General features: G+C 40.7%; 1 protein-coding gene and 1 long non-coding RNA gene across 2 annotated transcripts in view; one reads left to right on the top strand and one right to left on the bottom strand.

Annotated features, from left to right (window-relative positions):
- Positions 1–21,257, bottom strand: part of LOC308321575 — a 287,191-nt gene that overhangs the window by 255,542 nt on the left and 10,392 nt on the right. The gene's annotated exons all lie outside the window — the stretch shown is intronic.
- urb1 (URB1 ribosome biogenesis homolog) lies at positions 1,810–20,392 on the top strand. The gene is made up of 39 exons (XM_080771982.1): positions 1,810–2,022; positions 2,316–2,455; positions 4,993–5,144; positions 5,820–5,949; positions 6,298–6,394; positions 6,769–6,854; positions 6,931–7,056; positions 7,140–7,270; positions 7,504–7,699; positions 7,799–7,936; positions 8,049–8,222; positions 8,316–8,448; positions 8,557–8,679; positions 8,763–8,875; positions 8,954–9,073; positions 9,361–9,477; positions 10,121–10,259; positions 10,875–11,045; positions 11,146–11,345; positions 11,468–11,686; positions 12,050–12,232; positions 12,365–13,202; positions 13,618–13,825; positions 13,916–14,102; positions 14,191–14,249; positions 14,359–14,558; positions 14,668–14,778; positions 14,895–14,958; positions 15,391–15,559; positions 15,637–15,736; positions 16,234–16,394; positions 16,475–16,586; positions 16,679–16,785; positions 17,025–17,168; positions 17,886–17,995; positions 18,107–18,313; positions 18,482–18,723; positions 18,862–19,440; positions 19,728–20,392. The coding sequence occupies exons 1-39, from the start codon at positions 1,896–1,898 to the stop codon at positions 19,922–19,924; spliced, it is 6,810 nt and encodes a 2,269-aa protein (XP_080628108.1). The 5' UTR covers positions 1,810–1,895; the 3' UTR covers positions 19,925–20,392.

The following is a 21,257-nucleotide window of genomic DNA, read 5'->3' as shown; positions in this document are numbered from 1 at the left end:
TGGTGAATGTACTGTACATTCACCACCATGTGATGGGTATTAAAAAATATATATTTTGGAATATATTGATGTAATGTGAGGGCTCAAGACTTTTAACCACTCTTTCTACAGCATGGTTCTGTAGGACTCAAGGCTAGACATCTGTAAGAGGCCTGGTGTGTATGTGTGTGTGTGTGTGTGTGTGTGTGTGTGTGTGTGTGTGTGTGTGTGACTGTGTGTGTGTGTGTGTGTGTGTGTGTGTGTGTGTGTGTGTGTGTGTGTGTGTATGTGTGTGTGTGTGTGTGTGTGTGTGTGTGCGTGCGTGCGTGTGCACGTGTCTGTTTGTCCGAAGTTTTCCGAACCGGAGCACAGGATATTTGGGAAAGACTGACATCATCAATATTATGTCAGAGATCCACATGGGAGCCACACCTTTATTAGATGTGCTTTTTCCTCATACTGTATGTTTTGTTTTTTAATTTATTTTGTTTAATTTTCATTTAATATAATAGAAATCAATGGGGCTCAAACAGGGCTGAGACCTTGAAGTAAATTTGGAGTCATACGTCATAGATGCATAACAGACGACAGACATGATTGAGACATCACAGGCTGGCCAGATTATTTGATTCAAGATGTAAGAATTTGGTTGATACAGTTGCTGCAATGTTGAATGTACTATAGGCTACATGTCCCCAGATTAATCAAGAATCAATATAATCAAGCAGGGTTTAGGCTCAGGTAGATGTTGCAAAGACTGTGCTAACGCAGCCCAACTTTGCACATCAAGTTGCCTTGTTAGAAGAAACTGAATAATACTTATGGTACTGTGGAGAGGTGACTGACTGTTATAAGAATTGGCACTCTTTAGCTTGTTCAGAACACACCCGATGGATATATGACCATAATGAGCCAGGTGTGTGAATGGCAATTTATGGTTATACATCTGCTTTGTTTTAGTGAGGCTACAAATCAAGTTTAGGAGGCAAACCCTAACATAAATGACCTCTTTTGCTTACATGCTTCAACCGCACCTGGAAGGTAAAAGGACATCTAACATCCCCAGTTCTGCCCCTTTATTCATGAGAAAATTGCCATTAATTCTCCCATTGCAAAACAAAATCAATGCTACTAATTTATTAGAAACAATTATTATGCCAATACATTTTTAAAGTAAGGTTTCTAATTTACTTATATTTTGGGCAATAGAAAATAGTTCTAAAACAGTGTCTATATTATTCAATAATAAAATAATCCTTCACTGTCCCGTCGTTTTTTTTTTAAGTATGCTGTTTGTTGGCTAACATTTCAAGATCACTTTGAAGTTTTGTCTACAGTTAACATTTTGACTGAAAGAATAACTGAGAACGGAGAACCAGCTGTAGTTTGGTTTGAAACCACTACACTTTAAATACAGTGTTGAGCCACAAGTATGTCTGCTCAGCCTGAGCAGAATATATCTTTTCCCAAAACAAAAGTATTACTCTGTACTTAACTGAAACTAAAACAAAGATTGTAAAGAAAGAAGAAAAAAATAAAGTGAGGGGAAACTAAAATTAGCCTCAGACTGTAATCATACCCCCAAATCTATAAATTAAGCGGAATGTACTACACACACACACACACACTTTGATTTCATAATTTGCAAATGAATGAGTTATATATATAAAACCAGAACGAACCTTTTTTTTTTAAGAATGGAATGAGCGTTCGACGGCCTGTAACCATTTTTATCTGTGCCTGTAAGTGGGCTCGGAACTAGTATTGCAGCGAACATGTGGCTCGCCCGGAAGATTATATTTGCTGGACTTTTTCTGTTTACGCCTCACGCAGGCTGGCAACGTGTGCTTGACACACGCATGTAAACTTTTAACCAAGACCGCTATATATTTACGGTTTTGTTTTTGTTTTACAAAATGGCTAAGAAACGTCCCAATGAAGACTCGAATGCGACTAGCTCGCAGGCTAAAAAAGAAAAGTTAATAGAGTTCAATGGAACAGTTTTTAAAAACATGTTGAAGGATCCCACGAAGGCAATGAAGGGTGAGAATGAAACTTCAACCTACTAATGCTAGTTACTTGACGGAATACACTACTTTTTCTAAATCAGTGAGCAAAACGAAAAGCAAGATATTTTAATGTCACTTGTGTGGAACTTTACTGTAGGCCTATTGACATTTATAGATAAGGAAATCTGCTTTGAATATATATAGGCCTACCATTATTATGTACTGTATGTCTGTATCATGTATGCACGATATTATGAAAGCCGGTGGTCATACCTTAATTTTAGTATCTCGTAGTGCAGTAAACTTTCTTTGTTATATTTCCAACAGGGCTGGATACATTCATATCATTAGCAAAAAAGCTGCCATGTGCTGACCTGTATGATGTTGTTGAAGGCTACATGAAAATCTCCATGGAATGTGCTGAAATGTTCAAATTGTTGGAAGGAGAAAAGATCATAGAAAGTGAGGTAAGCTCAAGGACAAGTACCCTCTCACTTTGCACCACACTTGGTGGGACAGTCCCGGGACCCAGCGGTGGTCTGGCTTTAGATGGGTCCCACCGTCCCAGGGACATTTTATGAGTCCTACTTCAACAACGTTAAGAGTACAGTACTGAGTACAGTATTGCATCCTAGGACCCTCAGAGGGTGACATGATTGCATCCTTTTTCAATTTAGTGAGTCTCTAATAATGGGATGAATCTAGAGTTGCAATACCCTTCATTGACTCCCTACTCATCCAATTTTCATCTGCGATCTGCTTGTATTAAACGAAGTTAAACTAACCAACATTGCAGCTCTAGGCCAAGCTTGAATTATCCTCTTTCAACCTGCTGAGCTTTTGTGTCATAAAAATCCACCGTAGACATGTTATGAGCTACTTTCTGTCAAGAGATTCAGTGCAGGGCAGGTGATTCTTTTTCTAACTGTTGGAGTTTGTTTTTATAACGGATCGCGCTGCTGCCTCCTGCATTATGTGCAAATGCAAAACGGGTGGTACGCAGGGCCTTTCAGTGACTTACGACGAGTGCTTCCAAACTCCATCACCAGGGCAGTTTCCAGAGGAAACACACCTGTTTTTCTTTCTTTATCGGGATTATAATATACCTCCCTCCATTGACAGCCCATTGATCCATACGGTGGACTCCATGTTGCTCCCTGGAAGGAAAGAAACATGCTCAATTGAGACCAAGGAAGCTGAACGCGGAAGTGTTGGCTGCATATAGCCCATTGCGCATGTTTCTTTCCTTCCAGGGAACAACATGGAGTCCACCGTAAGGTCTTCGCTTGATGTCCTCTTTTAACCCATTCTGACCTGGCACCCATTTTGGTGTTGGCATCATGTTATGCTTTAGCTATTGAAAAATAGCAGATCTACAAGCTCATATCGCGCCACCGAGTGGCGCGATACGAGCTTAATTGTAGGTCTGCTATTTTTGAAAAATCGAAGAACGACTGACATTTTTAGAATCTGATCTCAGGTCAGAATGGGTTAATCAGACCAGTGTGTGTCCAGTGGAAACCTGGTATGAATCTGATCTCAGGTCAGAATGGGTTAATAGTCCTTGGCTGAGAGTGGGAAGCTGAGAGCTGACAGCCAATAGTCAGACAATGAGACAACCAATAGTCAGACAACCACTAGTCAGACATCCACTAGTAAGACACCCACTATAGTCAGACACCCACTAGTCAGACACCCACTAGTCAGGGGATCCGGACGCAATTTCCGACAGAGCATTAGTCCGACATGCAGGAACAATGGTCGGGAACATGCGCTGCTCCCTTGCTTGCGGTTATGGTTAGGTTAGGGATAGAGGTAGGTTGTCGGCCTAATGACTGTCTGACCAAAACACGTGTTGGAACTTAGTTATTCTGTCCTCGCACTTGCGTGTCTGTGCAGGGCTAGACAGATAGCGTACAACTCCAATAATAAAGACATTTCTTGGGAAGAGTAATCTTTACTGTAGATTTATGGATATTTGTAAGACTGTAAAACATAAACAAACAAAGACATGGGTTTTAGAAAAACACTCAAAAGAAAACATGAAAACATGTACACATAGCTGATGCAATCACACTCCTGTAGCTAACTAAATTGACTAGTTCACATTACTCAACTGACACATTTTCTTTGACAGTTTGCATTATCACATTTGAGTTTACTTACAGACATATCTACACCAAAACACATAACGTTGGAGAGCTGTGGAGAACACTCTGCTGCATGCTTGCTTCTCATATGCCATGAGGGAATGAACTAAATTGCTTTCAATTTGCCCTGACAAACTTAAACTGGACCATACCATGAACTGGAACATACCATTCACACAAGAGGAAGAAATAACACAAACCAACCACAAGGTGGTGCATAGAGTCTAAACTAAAGAGGTCAGGTTCCAGAACATTAGTACTGCACCACTAGTCAGACACCCACTAGTCAGACACCCACTGGTAAAACACCCACTAGTCAGCACTCACTAGTCAGACATGCACTAGTCAGACATGCACTAGTCAGACACCCACTAGTCAGACACCCACTGGTCAAACACCCACTAGTCAGACACGCACTAGTCAGACACGCACTAGTCAGACACCCACTGGTCAAACACCCACTAGTCAGCACCCACTAGTCAGCACCCACTAGTCAGACACCCACTAGTCAGACACCCACTAGTCAGACACCCACTATAGTCAGACACCCACTATAATCAGACAACCACTAGTCAGACACCCCAACAGCACCACTCGGTTCAGACAGTGATTCACCTGCATTCTTATGAAACAAGCACATTGCAGATAGAAAGAGGATAATTCAAACTTTTCGTTTAGCTGCAATGTTGGGGAGTTTAATCTGTTGTTTAATTTAATACAATCGGATAGGACTTTTCTGTTTGGATGTAGATAGAACTTTTCTGTTTGGATGTATGGGCTGCCAATGGTTGGTGTTGCAACTCTAGATTCAATGTACACAGTATAAATGATGATTTTTATTCTCTCTGTTCCAGATGATAGTGATCTTCCAGAGCTTTGAGATGGTCCTTTTGAGGACAGCCAGTGACCTGTCACACTTTAGCATGGTTGGCACCACTATTGTGAGAAAGATAATTTCCAGCTACATGAGTCTCATACAAGAATCTATCCATTCTCAAAATTACAGGTACTTGTAAAGGGCACTCAACATTATATATATAGTACTTTAAATGACAGATTAAAGCATTTTCAATCAAACAAAAGGTTGAAGCTCTATGTTGTGTTTTTCAGTAACAGGGGTTCAAGGTTCAAGGTTATCTTTATTTGGGTTCAGTAACGGGGGGTTTCCCGATCTCTCCAGCTCTTTAATAAATAGAAAAAGCATTTTCAGGTGGGTGGTCACATTTCAGCCATTCAGTACCCATTTATCAACTTAAATTTATAGTGTTCCAGTTCCAAATTTCTCTGCTCATTAATTGTGTCATCACTTCTATACTATACTTATACTAAGTCCTTATTGGATAAAATTGGTATCCTAACCTGAAAATGCAATTTCTGTTTTGTAAAACGCTGGAGAGACAGGGAGACTATAGCAATGTTTATGATCAGAATATAAAACTATTATTATTATTATTATTATTATTTTAAGAAAATTATTGTGCTTTATATGCCTTCATTATTGGCAGGACTGTAGGCTAACAGGAAATGGGGAGAGAAAGGCACAAAGGCTGTTGTAAAAAAAAAATAACCTTACCTTACCTTAGCTTTAAAATGTTTGTGTGTGAATCATCAACATCCATTTAAATCTGTACTAGTTTAAAGGTTTGTGTCCTTGCTCCTGACATTGTTCCTGTATTCATAGGCTTGTGTGTCGGTGCCTCAGTCTCCTGTCTGCCATGGTATCTCAGGGTCAAGATGCTGCCAGAGAGGTCTTCACTCTGATTCACTTTAATAAAGGCCTGTTTGCATTGGCAAGGAAAAAGAAAACAATGGTGAGAAATTAAGGTTTAGATGGAGATGCTGTTTGTTCTCTGAGGAAGTAAAATGTTCACTCAGGTGCTGAGAACCAAATGGTAATCAGCACAAACTAGAAGATGAATCCTTGCATATTAAAGGTTTAATAAAACAACGAAGAAAGCACAATGTATTGAAACATCTGCTTTTTCACTTGCAACCTGGAATTTGTTAAATACAAAACCTTTTGTTTGTTCTAGAAATTTTCACCTTCTTAATGTAGAAATTCATCATATGACGGAATAGATACTCCTTATAAACATAAACATTCATCTACTTACATAATTCATATCTAATTAGTATTTTTTTTGTGTGGTCTTTTCTAGGGAAAATCTGATGTTCGTGTTGCTTTTATTCGGTTTGCACTCTCCTTCTTGGTGTCCGGTGACAGTACAACGGTTGGACAGCTATTAGAGATCAAAGGTAATACTTTGATGTGCATTATAATTTACACAATACAGATTAATATTACTGTAATTTTATTATTTTCATTTAGATTATTTATGTCATGCAAGCAAGACATTATACAGTCAAATCCAACAACAGTTAACCAATTAAATCCTAGCATCCCTATTCTGAGTATTTCATAATTGAGCGAACATTTGGCAAAAATAGAAGATCTACAAGCTTGTGAGCTTGTAGATCTGCAACAAGATTTGGTTTAGTGGGAAAAATACAGAGCCCTGGAGAACCCTGGTCAACAAAGTATAAAGGGTTTAAGTCTTAAGCCATTAGAGTAAACCACAATACAGAACACGGTAAACTAAAATACATATTTGATTATTGTATGTGTTAAGAGTTCCTGCCAGAGATCCTAAACTCGGAGCTGACCAAGGAAAGGATGTCCATTGTCAACCTGATTTTGTCAACACTGAGCACTGGAGTAAGTTTTTGAATGCACTTGAGGCTCTATGTTTTAGATTGTTGTTAGGATTCTAAATCTTTATTTTCTATTGCAGGTTGTGCAGAACAAAGGTCTGAGTAAAACACAGAAAGTGCGTTTTTTCACACCGTCTGTACTAGCCAACATAGCATCTCTATACAAATGGAATGGGATTTTGGATGCAAGAACAGATGAAAGCAAGGTATTTTTGTCTTTTGATGTATAGGCCACAGATACATCACATCTGTATTCACACCAGGCCTAAATCTCATTTTATTTTTTCAGACTGAGGAGAACCCAGAGGAGGTTGGGAAATTGGTAGTTCGTGAACTTGTTCATAAATTCCTCCTGGACTTGTGCTGCTCCCGCAAACATGGAATCAACTTTTATGACCCCAGCTTAGGAACAGCTGGCAAGTAAGTACTTATAAGTATTGGGCTTTTATTTATTTTATTTCTGGAAGCTCTCCCTTTATTAACCACTTGCCCTATTTCATACTTCATCCTACAATGGTGTTCTATAGCATTTTGAGCTTGTATATCTACTATTTTCCTTTTTGAAATAATTTTAGTTTTCTCCTATAATGACATGCCCAAAATAAGAATGCCAGGTTGACAGTGGTTAACTGCTGACTGTGCTTTCTGTCCAGGGTTGGTAACGTTTTGTTGCTTCAGTTCCTGGTGGGGTTGAAACAGGCCACAGAGGATGAACTGGTGGCAGAGCTGGTGGTCAGCATACTCAAAATTAGCCCAGATATTCTGCCTAGATACTTCAAGGAGACACAATATTCATTCACTCCTCGCCTCACAAGTGCTTGGCAGGGCAACGTCAAGCTGTTGAAGAAGGTAATGATGATTGCCTGTTATTTGTATTATTACCTTTTTGTAGTGGCGACTAATGCTGTTTTCCCCCCTTTTTAATTCTTTATATTCTCTACATTTCAGATCTATGAGGCTCAGCCAGAAATCTCCAACGTGTTCCCGACTCAGGAGGTTGTCCCTGTATCTCGCCTGCTCTCAATGATTATGGTGACATCTTTGCCTCCAGTGTGCAACAAGGCTTTCTTCACACAGGGCCTCAATGTGAGACAGCAATTCTCATATAGATGTAGATTCATTGGTTCAATGTCCACAGTACAATAAAAGGTTTGATGGTGTATTTTGATAAACGTCTTCTCTTGCTGGTATCCAACAGTTTTCCAACATTGCAGTTCAGCATACAACCCTCTCTATGATGTCCTTCATCTTGAATAGAGCCCATAAGAATATGGAGTACTGTTTAGATAAGTCTGCGTGGCAGAGCTCAGACATATACTCTCTTGATATGATGGAAGACTTGGTGCTGCAGTACAGAGAGACACTTAGCAAGGTAACTTTGGGCTAACAGAAAAATACTGTCATTTAATTATCCTCACCACATCTCTGAATAAGATCACCAGCTCCTTTTTATGCTCTTCTCTAGACCTTTCCAGATATGACAAATATATTGTCAAAGTGGCAGTCACTGGCGAACAAGAACAAGGCAGAGAGTGGAGAAAAAAAGACTGAGAAGGAAGAGATCTCTGAAGACAAGGATGCTAAAACTAACGTCCAGGGTAATGACATCAGCATTAGCATGCATCTTTCTTATTCTGAGTGGTGCTGTTAAACGGAGGGAAAAATGAAAGATTATTGATCAAATCCTGTGTATTTTTGTTGTGCAGTTGCTGATACAGCTGAGGTCATCCTCCTGAAGGCTCTCATTCTCCAGGTCATTTGCCTTTATCAGAAGGTAGTGCCACATCTGGTTACCCAGTGCAAATTCGACTTCAGCAAGCTTTTAAAAGGTAATAGTCTCTGTATGTTGAAGACACAATTATTGGAACTAAATCATTCAACAAAGTAATTGTTTTTGTTTTTCACATAATAGGGATCGTATCAGAGAAGGGCATGAGGGAAGAAGTTCCTCCTGTTCTACAGTATCAAATACTGCAGCTGGCCTTGGATCTCCCTGCTAGCAAATTCTCCTGGTTCCGTATTCAGGTGATATTACGTTTTGAATGTTTCAGAGATTGTGTTTTCTTAAGAATATGAATTAACTTTCATTATATAATTGTACAGGATATTGTGGATCCAGATGCAACATCTGGGGAGAAGTCAGTGCTTTACCTGCTTCTCAAGATGTTTGTTAGTAGCAATAACAGCCACCTGAAAACCTCCACTCGGATGCTGGTCCTCAAAGTAAGGAAATGTTCTCCCTGGGCATCTAGCCAACACTGAGATGCACGATGATGCTTTCATATTAGTTTGTAATATTTTGTAGGTACCTGCTTTTTGTGCATGCTTTTAACATCAATGTATCAAGTCAATAACACATTAATCACCATTTTTGAACTGCGCAAATTATAATAAATAATCTGTTAACGGAGATGTTAACAGTATTATTTTTATTATAAAAAAACAACTGTAAAGCTAATTGGGCAGTATTAATACATTTAAAATATTTTGTACTTGCATTTTTTATGAAGGTGCTAAAGGACAGTGGTGTGTTTGAGTACACCTGGAGGGAACTGGAACTCTGGCTCAACCACTTGATAAGACTGGAACCAGCACAGCAAGAAGCTGTCATCCAGTTTCTAGAAAGAGTGAGTATCTCTTTTCTTCATTGACAGTGCCATTGTTTATCTTATAATAAATATAAATATTGATATCACAACATTGGTGTAATTATATTATATATTCCTTAATGTGATATTTTAGAGACCAAGTGATGCCAATACAACACATTCAACAAAAGTCAAAACAAACAATCCAGTCTTACTAAATTGATTGTAGATAAGAACTGAACATGTAAAGCACTGCAAAATAATTGACTTGAGTATATTTGAGATACTTGAACAATAAATAGCTTATTAAGCCCAAAACGCACCAATGATTCGCCATGCAACTCCTTAGTTGCAGCATGCATGCAACTACTTGCAACCATTATCCCCAATGACAGTTGCAAGGAGTTGCATTGGTGCGGTTGACCTTAAAACCTTTTTGTTGCAAGTTGTTACTAGTTGCATTGGTGTGGTCTGGGCTTTACGCTACTTGGTATCAATTCCATGATATTTGTATTACTAACACTATTATTTATTACTGTATTATTCTTGTAATTCTTAGCTTAAATCAGCATGATGTAGAGACTGTATAAAACAAATTGCAGCTTGCTAAATTGTGGCATTGTGGCTGCAAGTTTACACGTTTGCCATTTCTGTGGATAAATAGTGTGATCTCTCTGTACAGGTGCTGGTGAGATTAGTGTGCAATCCTCACACCTACACAGATAAGGTTGCCAGTCTGGTACAGGAGGCAGCCTACGTACAAGCTAACCTGAGTGGTCAGGAGGGAGATGCTGTCAGTATACCCATCTCACACATAGATGGTAAGGGTCTCAAAGATGTAATGTCTTCCCTTTCTACCTTTTTGTTTAAAGACCTAGTGAAATGAAAAATATGTTTTTCACACTTTTAGACCATATCCGTGGTCATCATATGGGCATACCTAACAATAGATGCCAAAACAATGGGAAGATTTCCACCTTTGTGTATTTTTATATCAAAAGTCCATACAAATTTTAATTACTTCCTTTGAATGAAAACGTGTTGCGTGATGACGTGTTGAGTGTTGCATAAAAATGTGTTGCGTGATGACGTGTTGCATAAATATAACTGAAGGTTGATTTAATTTGATTCCCGCATTGCTGCAGTTCCTCCAAACAGCTGTTGTTTACAGAACTATCAGCATGCTAAAATATCTATAACTTGCCGACTGTCTGACTTGTAAATAAACAAAACTACATGCATCATGCGTGTAGTAGAGGCTGCAGAGCTACCGTCCCATCGCCTGAAGGGATGCAATGCTCTGATTGGTTCAGAAACTTAGAGCCTTCCATTTCAGACTCAAACTTCACAATATAATGACAGAAATTGTCATTGCACCAGGTCTTTAACCTCTTGTCAATTAGTGACGTTTCTACAAACCTGCTGATGTCTTCTAGATGTGCTTGACATGGTGGATGTAATCATGGATGGCAATGAAGGAGAGATGGAGGACTTTGGGCCATGTCTGAGTGATGACCTCATCATTCAGACCTTCCCCTTCAGCCCTGTGGTGCCTGCTGTTCTTGAGGCTCGTAACAAACTGCCCTTGGCCTTCAAAGTGGAGAATGGTAAACCTGCCTTGGATATCACATCAAACAAAACGCGTTCTTTAAGTTAATGAAAAAAGATGTTTAACTGTTATTACGGTATTATTTATTTTTAATAAAGGTGTGGTTTACGAGTACATGGCGGCAGTGCTCTCGGATGTGCTCCACTGTCAGAGAGATCCTCTGCCTTTGTGTTTGGCACTATTGCAGTTTGATAAAGAGATCGTGTCCTCTGAAGACTCTGGTGATCCTCATCCTTCCGTCATACACTTTCATCACTACTACTCTAAGTGGATACCGCAGCCGAGCCAGGAGGAACTGGTCAGTGTTAACCTTACTTGACGCATCGATCAAGTCATAGTAATAGATCATGTAATAGTAGAATTGACAAATAATTCTACATTTGGATAATGGTTCTGATACGGTTCTGCTTTGGTTCACAGTTCAAATCATCTGAATGCAAGTGCCCAGGCCTGCCAGAACCTTCTTCATTCATCACATTGATGAAGGCTGCATATAACCAAGGCCCCTCCATCTTCCTTGAGGACAGCTTTAAGAGCAATGCAGAGGCATCTCTAGCTGCCATGGAGATGACTGAATTTCCTGTGGCGACCAGGCAGATCTTGCTGTACATCAAATCCACTGTGGATAACTTTGGCACGGTAAGGGGGCGTGTCCACACAATGTGTTTTATGTGCGGTGGAGCGCTCTGGATATCATGTCGGGAGAGCTCACAGTGTTTATAGATGCAGGCAATGTTCGAACCTATCAAGGTACTTTCATCTGCGTTATTTGCACAAATAGTTTATCTGAAACAACATAAACATGGATTATCATGGTTGTGGTAACGGTTCAACGTCGGCTTGTAAATTATCGAGTTCTCATAAACAATCAGGAGGATCAAATCGCTGGCACTCCTCTCCAAAAGTTTATTTATTTAAAGTGTATTTATTTAAAGTTTATTGTCTGCTTGATGAGTACAGTGCACTCTGCCAAAAATAGCTGACTTTGTTTTTCCTGTGCAGCTTTCCAAAGACGTATGCACCCCAGTTTTAAAGACCTTAATGGGAATCCTCCTTGACATGGTGAACAAGCTTAAAGGTATTCAAAAAGCAGCAAATTCAGAGTCAATGGAAGTTGACTTGCAAGAAGGATCAGACCTCTTTTTGGAAAGCAACCCGTCTGCAACAGAGGCCCACAGAGATGAGGTTTGAAATAGAGACTTGATTCTTGTTCTTCTTCTTGTTCTTACTTACTACCTTAATGACGTGGTTGAGGAATCATGATATAAAATTGTGTATTTTGTTTGGTACTGTATGTAATCACACTATCTTATTTAGATCCTCTTGGCTGTGCTGAGCTCTATCTTCAAACATCCATGTTTTGAGCAGTGGTTTTTGGCTTTGGAGGTGGCTGCTTTGCCTCCTCACAGCCTGAACCCTGTCAGACTGAAGCAGCTATGTGGCCAGCTGACTGATGACATCCTGGTTCTGCTGAAGACCTGCACCTCCCAGCTTCGAGATCTGGGCCAACTGGAACTGTTCAGTAGCTACATGGCCGCTGTTGAAAGAGCGGTGCTCAGAGAGCTGGAAGATAAGAACTCTCAGGCACCAAAGAGCCAATCACGGCCCATACAAGCCCTCCTTTCTCTGCACAGCTACATGGACCCCTCTCATCTGAAAGAGGTGGTATCCACCTTGCTGCTACTCCCCCAGCAGAGCCTCATCACCCCCAGCGACGATGAGACGCCAGCCGACCTCAGTGTGTATGGTCACGCAGCCCTGCAGATCCTCACAGAGAGCAACTCGAATCATTCCACAGATCACCGCCTTTGCCTGACGCAAGTGCACCTTCATGGTTTGGCCACACTGTTTCTTTCTTGCTCTAGTCCTGCGCTGGAGTCCTTCCTGTTGCAGAGGCTCTCAACCGAGCCAGGTGATGCCAAGCTTATCCATGAAGACATACTGCTTCACTGCCTCCAGCGGCCCCTGCCGGCTACACAGGGTATTTGCTCCCTCCTACTGCAGAACTGCACCACACACCGCCTCCGCTTTGAGCTGTGGTGTCTTGAGCCTGCAAACTTGGAGCAGCTTTCCTGCCAAACCGAAGCCTTCCTCCCCCTGCTCAACACCTACCTACAGGCAGCAAGTAGGGAAGATCCGGCCAGGCCTAAAGATGGTATGAACTTTGAACTTCAGAAATACTGCAAGGGGGACAAATCTTTGTGTGATAGGAACTTTATTTTTACATTAACCACTTTAACCCATGCATCCCTATTCTGGGGGGAACATTTGATGAAAATAGCAGATCTACAAGCTCACAACGCTTGCTTGTAGATCTGCTATTTTCGGCAAAGAGGTTTGGTGTACAGGGGAAAAAGATCAGACAAAGTACAGAGCCAAAGGTCAAGGCCAAGGCCAAAGTTTACAAAGTATTGAGGGTTTACCGTAAGTTGTTAAAAGTCTGAACACGCATGAATCCAATATGTAGAAGACCCCTGATCTAGGATTATATCCAATGTGACTATACTGTACTACTATTCATGTTCTGTGCTCTACTTTCCTTTTCCTTTTATTCTGATTCTGTTTGACAGTGCAAAGACAAGTTTTAAAAGCCTTGAAGCAAGCTCTGCTGGACAGATTATGCCAATCTGTGCTGGGTGATGACAAGACTGAAGACTCTGTGGACCAACAGGCTGAGACTCTGGCCTGCCTGGTCAAGTTGGCTGCCGATGTTAAGGATATCACGGACTTGATCAACAAGTTGCCCTCAACCCTTCACACCGTGGGCCATTTTGAAAGGTAACATTGCAATATTGACATTATATATCTGAATATATATATATATATATTTGAATCTGCTAAAATTATTGACTTATTGTTCTCCTTCAGGTGGCAGCTGGTAGATGTTGTCAGTGAGAAACTGGATGAGTGTCCAGAGGAACATGGACCCTGGAGGAAGTCTGTCATTGCTGCTGCTGCTAAGTGGTTAATCTCCTCTTACAACTACTCTAAAATTCAGGCCACTGCCCCATCAGCCCAGGAGGAGAGTGTCCTGCACAGACTGCAAAGACTTCTCGTGGGTTTTTAAACTCCTCTCATACATACATTTGTGGCTTTTTCTGTATAGTCATTTCATAATATATCATAATCTTATTTTGGTGCAGACCGCTCCTGAAGATATCACTCCATCTGATTGGAACAGTTTTGTCAAAAATGGACTGAAGTAAGATGTTTTTGATGATGTGCCACATTTCATCCATTTTGTGAGTTGTGTGCTGTACACAAAATCTGATATCCAAGGATAAGCTCATGAAAACCTTCTCCCCCTCAAGATACCGCTACAAAGACCACCACTTCCTGAGCACGTTGAGTGACTTGTTGGAGTTGATGTATAGTGGTGGTGCTGCTGCCAAAAACTTACTGCCCTTAGTCACCATGCATATGATGATCAGCAGCCACTCGCTGTTCCTGCCCACCATGCTGGACTCTGAAAATGATCCGAGTGGAGATCTACAGCATCTAGAGACCAAAGGTAAATATAGAGTGATTTCCCCATACCCTATAATTAAATTGGAGGGAAAGTTATTTGTTGACTTTCTGTTTTTGTAAATGATAACACACATGTTTTGTGTTCACCCCAGAGGCTGTGGTGTGGCTTCTTCTCTGTCTGGTTAAGAAATGTCCATTGGTCTGTAACGTCAATCACTTTGTTGTGCTTTTGGGAGCGTACGGAGCTACGCTGAGCACTACAGGTAATGCCAACAAATCTAGGATTGTGTGTGTATGTGCATGCACATGCTTGGCCTCAGTGTACCGGTATGTGTTTGTTTGAAAGGCTTCTTCTCTCACGGCTCATTTTGATTTGCAGATCAGAAGCTGTTACTTCTACTTCAGGAATATGAAAGAAACAACATCAGCCTGTTGAAATTTCAGTAAGTAAAAACATTAGGGTCTGAGTCAAAGCAATAACTGTAAATGTGGCCACCATTACCATCTTTTACCGTTAATTGAGTATAACAAGTAATACTTATAACAAGTAATAGAGTATAACAAGCCATCCCTTCTTATGTGCCTCCATGCAACACATGGTCACACCCTCCATAGGAAATGAAAGGTTGACACTATGTTCAGTGCTTTCAGTGCTTTGACACTGATAAAGTGTAAGCAGTCTCCACTCCACACATAGCAGCCCCAAGTGCTGGGGGTGGATCTTAATGACATGTCCTGTTGATGTGTCAATGATATTCAAGGCTACACAAGAAAAACAAATAATTCGGGTCCCCAGAAGCTCTCACACAAAATGTCTGTGTATGTATGGGATTGACAGTCACGGCTGTGAATGAATTGTGTGTTTTGAACTCCAGATCTCTGTTGTGGGGTCCGGCAGCAGTGGAGCACCACAAGGCCAGGAAAAGCCTAGGAGCTTCTTTATGGCAGCAGGCCAGTTCTGAGGACCTGTTGGCCTTGCTCAGTAGTGAGAGAATGCTCCACACCATTGCACACTTCCCACAACATCGTCGGATTATCCCTCAGGTGGGCACATATTGTAGTTATGTAACACGCTTTAGATTTATTTAAAACAAAATTAATCACATTTTGCTCTCTTATAGGATGGTAAAGAGCTTTACAAAGATGCTGAAGTGAAGGATGCTGGGAACGTGTATGATCCCCGTTTCCTGTTGCCCTTGTTCAGTGCCATGCTGCGGCCAGGTGGGTGTACAGTATGTACAGTATGCAGTCGTTGCAGTGGTGGAAAGTAACTTTTACTTGTACTCCACTACATCTCACTGATCTCAGAGGCAAATATTGTACTTTTACTACACTAGAACCACTTCAGACCTATATACTGTATATTTCGGCCATTTGAAAATAGGCAATCTAAGCTGTGTCACATCACGACTCATTGTGAGCTTTTAGATCTGCATTTTCAAAAAGATTTCATACATTTGAAAACTTGTGAAATGGGACATTCTACTTTTGGAATTTTACTTACATTTTGATACCAATACTTTTGTACTTTTACCTACATTTTGAATTCCCTGACTTTTACTTGTAACAGAGTATTTCTACATTGGAGCATTGATACCTTTACTTAAGTAAATAATGCAAGTACTTTTCCCACTACTGACAGTACCACTGTCATCACTGGTCCAAATCAGCTTTTGTTATTGACGATAACTGCCTTTTTTTCTCCATCCACATGACAGAGAGTGTAATTGACTGTCTAAAGTTTGTATCCAGCCATGCCCTTGGGTTGACCTTTGTGGCCCTGAGTAGCAATGACTCCAAAGTGCGTGCTGCAGCCTACCATGTACTGAGCTCCTTCTACCAACACCTAGACGGTGCTCGCTTAAAAGAGAAGAGACAGGTACTCTACTGTGAAAGGTTGTGTTCACAAATTGCAAAAGGAAACTGGTCAGATCAGTGATATATTTATTTCTGTTTTAGTTGCTGTACTTGATGGACACTGTGAAGAATAGCATTAGGCAAAAAAATCTAAGACTCCCCTTTGTGCTGACTACATATATTGCCAAAGTCACCCAGCAGATGCTTAAACCTGGTATGTGCACACTCGGTCGACTGAAAAACATTACATAAACCACCCCTGACCTATGGCATTTTGTTAAGTGTTATTTTTGCTCGAATCCCCAGAGGACCACATGTACGCAATGGTAAACAAGTTCCTGCTGTCCCATCACAATCTGGACTTCAGACGAGTCCCAGAGTTTTTCAAGCTCTTCTACAGTTTTGACATAGAGGTATTACTGCTATTTGCATCTGCCCTTATAAGACATTGTTTTATGATGTATTCTGTGAAACATTAATCACAGAATGAAACAGATGGTATCCCGTAAAATAAATAACTGTCTAAACAGACAGCTTATATCAACAACTGCCAGCCTTCATCTGTTTGTTTTTTAACTGATGTTATCCCTCTCTGTATAGAGAGACTGGAGAAATGACCTTGATTGTGTGACTAATGTGATTCTCCTTGCAGCACAAGGTGGAACGGGAATGGATCCTGACTGTACTGGAGGACGGTCTGACCGATCGTTACTGCTACGAGTTGTGTGACCAGCAGGGTATTTTCCAGACCCTGCTGGCATTCAGCAGTAGCCCCTTGTGCAATGATTACACCCAGGTATGCAGAAATATTGTCATAGGTGAAGTCACTACAACTGAATGTTGTAGTGAAGATGTCTTCTGTGCATCAACACAATTTTATTTACTTAAAACCTTGGAACACATTGAGGGAGAACTCTCCTTTTAAGTGGTGCCGGAGGTCGATGTACAGACATACAATAAATGCAGAGTGCAGACACAATGCAAATATATTGGCAATAGAAGAGGAATACAAGGCTATATAAATATGAATTTAAACATCAAACCACTGGACTGATCTAGGCCAAATTTATTGTGCACACTGCCAGTAGGACAATGCCTTTTGAAATATGTACTTGAATATTGTAAGAGACATGGCCAAAGCAATCTGGGGGTCCCCAGCCAAACCCTGAACCCCTGTCTGAAAAATAAATAAGACTGACGTCACAGGCTAGCCACATGAAGTAAATTTTCACATTGGAGCCATGTTCCCATGTGGATGGATCCTGAGATCCACATACGATCTGTTTTCTTTTTTCATTTTGTAAAGTAGGTGATTGTCATATTTATCTCCAGTGATTAATCTTAACTCCGAGTCATATACTGCATCTAAAGGTTTGAGTGTGGAAGTGGTTGCGTGACTATAAATACAATCCCCTTTAGTTCAACACAAAGATGAAAACTGCTTCAGCAATACTTTTTTTTTCTTTCTTTGGTTTAACACTTATTTACAATCTATGTTCATATGATCTTCTAGACTCATATCATCAGGGTTTTGCGCCAAGCTAGCCGTGTGACCAGAGCTGCTTATAACCTCACCAAGGTCTCTGGGCTATTAACCTGGATGCTACAGGTGGTCGAAAGAAGGTTAGCGTTACTGTAATGTATTGGATTTTTTTTCTTCAGTATTTTCATTCAGACCACTACAGTGCTTATATTCTGTATTCTCTGTTATCTTATCCTGCTGTTATCTTGCAGGAATCTGGATCTGAACCTGCTCAGTGCAATCATAGATCTGCTCCATGTGCTCTGGTTTACCAACCTGGGACAGAAGGAGAACCAAGTGGATGGAACCACCACTTCCTTATCTGCAGGGGAGAGCCCTAAGAACACGAAGAGGTGCCTCCCTCTCCCGCTCATCAATGAATTCCTGTGTGTGGCATTCAGCGTCATTAGACACCTGAGGTAAAATGTACTCACTGTTTGGTTAATGTGTGAATGTTTACCTGGGGAGTGCAAACAATAATCTATTTATAGTGTCTTGATACTGTAACAACATAAATACATCTTTGACGGGTAATGGTCAACTTTGATATTTACATAACATAACTAGTTGTGTTCTCATCCCATCAGGATGGGTGTGAAGGCTGCTCACCTCAGCCTTTTCCTGCAGACGCTATGCTCTGTTCTGAAGCATTGCAGGACGGCTCTCGGTATGAGTGAACAGGCCAACTGGCTCACACTGATCCCCCAGCCCCTGTCCTGTGCTGAAGCCCTCACTCTACTCCAATGCTGGGCCTCACTGTCCCATAGTGCCACAATCCTTTCCCAGCTACAGTCTGTGGCTGAAAAACACAGGGTGAAGGATCTGCTGGGTGAGTGCTAGAACATTCTTTGTTTACTATGCCTGATAGTTTTACATTAAACAGTGGAAACTTTACCCCCGTCCTCGGTTCATAATTTAACTTGCTCCATATGTCTGATAAACACAGCTCTGTTTACCTTCCATTTAGGGATGGGGAAGGACAAGGCCAGAGGAAAAGGGTCCTTCACCCTAACGGGGGACCTGGGAGATGACACTGAGGAAGAGAAACGAGAGCAGGCTCTTCTGAATGAGTGTAAACCTTATCTCAGCAGCATCTTTGTTCACTGGGAGCCTGTTTGTACCCCCACTGTACCTCAGAGCAGTCAACTGAGCCAACCAAGTGACAAACAGGATGCTAGGCGGCTGGTCAACGATACAGCACATCTGCTCACCAAATGGTCCTTGCGTGCATTGGCGGAGGGCTCATTTGATGAAAGCAGAATCATAGACTTCCTGCAGTGGTTTCACAAGGTTGTGATACCACACAAAGACATAGTGGAAGTTGTGGTTGGTGACACCGGCATTAAAGCTGATTTCCTCACACTCTATCATCAGGCCTTTGAGTTCCCATGTCAGGCTCGTAGTTCATCAAGAGTGGAGACACTCCATCTGTTCACCACCATTATGATAAACCTGCTAAAGTCCCAGCCCCACATCTCAGATTACCTGCATCAGGCAGCGCTCAGTGCGTGTTTGTTAGATGCCACACAGGAGCAGTCCAAAAGAGGTAAGAATTATTGTATTTAATTATTGCTTAGGTGGAATATGCAGAAGTAGAATTGTACAGACACATGTAATGTAAAATTGGGTCATGCTTAAATATATGATCATATCTATCATAATTTCATTCCATATTCCACATTTGAGTGCGCTCAAAAATAGTTCAGTGGGACATGTAGCTGTGGTGGACAATAAACCTATGACATTTACAGTTGCAACTAGATTACTCTTCAGTGTCTTGTGAATATGAATGCCATTGCAAAGACAGTCCCATGCCTTTTTTCTCCTCTGCAGAAGCTGGGCTGGTGCTTTTGTCGTTGTACATACATGAGCTGTGGAGTGGTTCCCAGACTGCACAACTGTTCCTTTTTCACGCCAAGCTTGTGACTGGTGCCAAGTTCAAGGGACAGAAGTCGTCCAGCCGTTCAGTGACTGAAACGGCAATCAGAACCATCTGTAATGACATTGTTTCTACAATGAAACCTACATAATCATTACAAAGAGTGGACATTGTACTTGCATCTCCTGCAGAGCTGTTGCTCACCAGAAGCAAGCCATCTCTCAACAGAGGTTTGCTCATTGACAAACGTTAAAAGTAGGATAGAAATTAATCCCAGGTGGTAAACTGTCTGGTAGGACCAGTATTGAAGGACCTGACAGAAGCAATTAAGAGTAAACAAATATCACCTATTTATTAAACTATCATAGAGCGATAACCCATAATCAGAAAATCGATATAGTCAAAAGTCACACCAATGACGGCAAGCACCAGCCAATGGTGTGGCCTGTGGAGACACCTAATTTGCATAACAGGAGCTATGGCACACTTCTTGGGAGAAAAAAAAACTTCAGGCAAGCATATCTCACTGATTTTATCATGTTTGTAGAATAACTGATTACTGTTTGTAGAATAACTGATTACAACTGTTAATTCTAATTATATTGTTTGATTTTGGTAATGCTTGCTTTATTATTTGGTTGGATCAACACCCATGGCATAAAATAAAGCCTAAGCATGGGCTACTCACATTCACTTTGACTGACTCACCAGCTCAGCTGTCTCCTCGTTCCCAAACAGTATCCACACAAGCATTTCAATTATTTGTATGTATTTATTGTTTTAATTACATTACATTTTCATGAAAATCCCTCATTCGTTTAAGGCCACAAAGGTCAAGCATCAAATGTTGTTTGGCTACTTGTTTGGGAATGGCGAGCCCTGCACAAAAACAGAATATAATTTCAATCAGCATACTGTGTATTCTAGAACTAAAACATTTTCAGTTTGGTCATTATGAACAGATGCAATATCATCTGAAATTAATTTGTCTAATCAAACCAATGGAAATTGTAAAGTTAAATAATACTTACCGGTACCTTGGAAATGTTTCAGTCCGAGACATTAGACTCAAAATGAGGAATAGAAATCCCACAAAGGCAGCCAGTGTTATCCAAAATATTATAACGATAGAGTCTGCAAAGAAAAGGAGCTGTTACTGTTATTTTTTATTATACCACAAAGTATTATGGAGGAGGGGGAGTCAATGTTCTTACATTTGTTGAACTCCAGCTTGCTCTCATCCACAATAATGGGATCAATGTAAGCCCAATAGTATTCATATTGAGTAGTAGGGTATGTGGTAGAGTTCTCCATTGTGATCTTCAGTTTAGTTACTTAGTGGAAAAAAAATCAAGGTCTTCCCATCCTTTCTTAATAATTCAGTACCAAAGTAAAAAAATGGATCGCAAAAAACTGATTAAAGGTAGGCTATTTCCAAAAGTCATGAAAACGACTGGACCATGTCAGCAGCCTCCCAGCCTTAT

The sequence above is a fragment of the Protomyctophum bolini genome (assembly GCF_963924005.1).
Source record: "Protomyctophum bolini genome assembly, chromosome: 9".
In the NCBI taxonomy this organism is placed as follows: domain Eukaryota; kingdom Metazoa; phylum Chordata; class Actinopteri; order Myctophiformes; family Myctophidae; genus Protomyctophum; species Protomyctophum bolini.
Note: the sequence above shows the minus strand (reverse complement) of the source record. Positions and strands in the feature narration are given on the sequence as shown.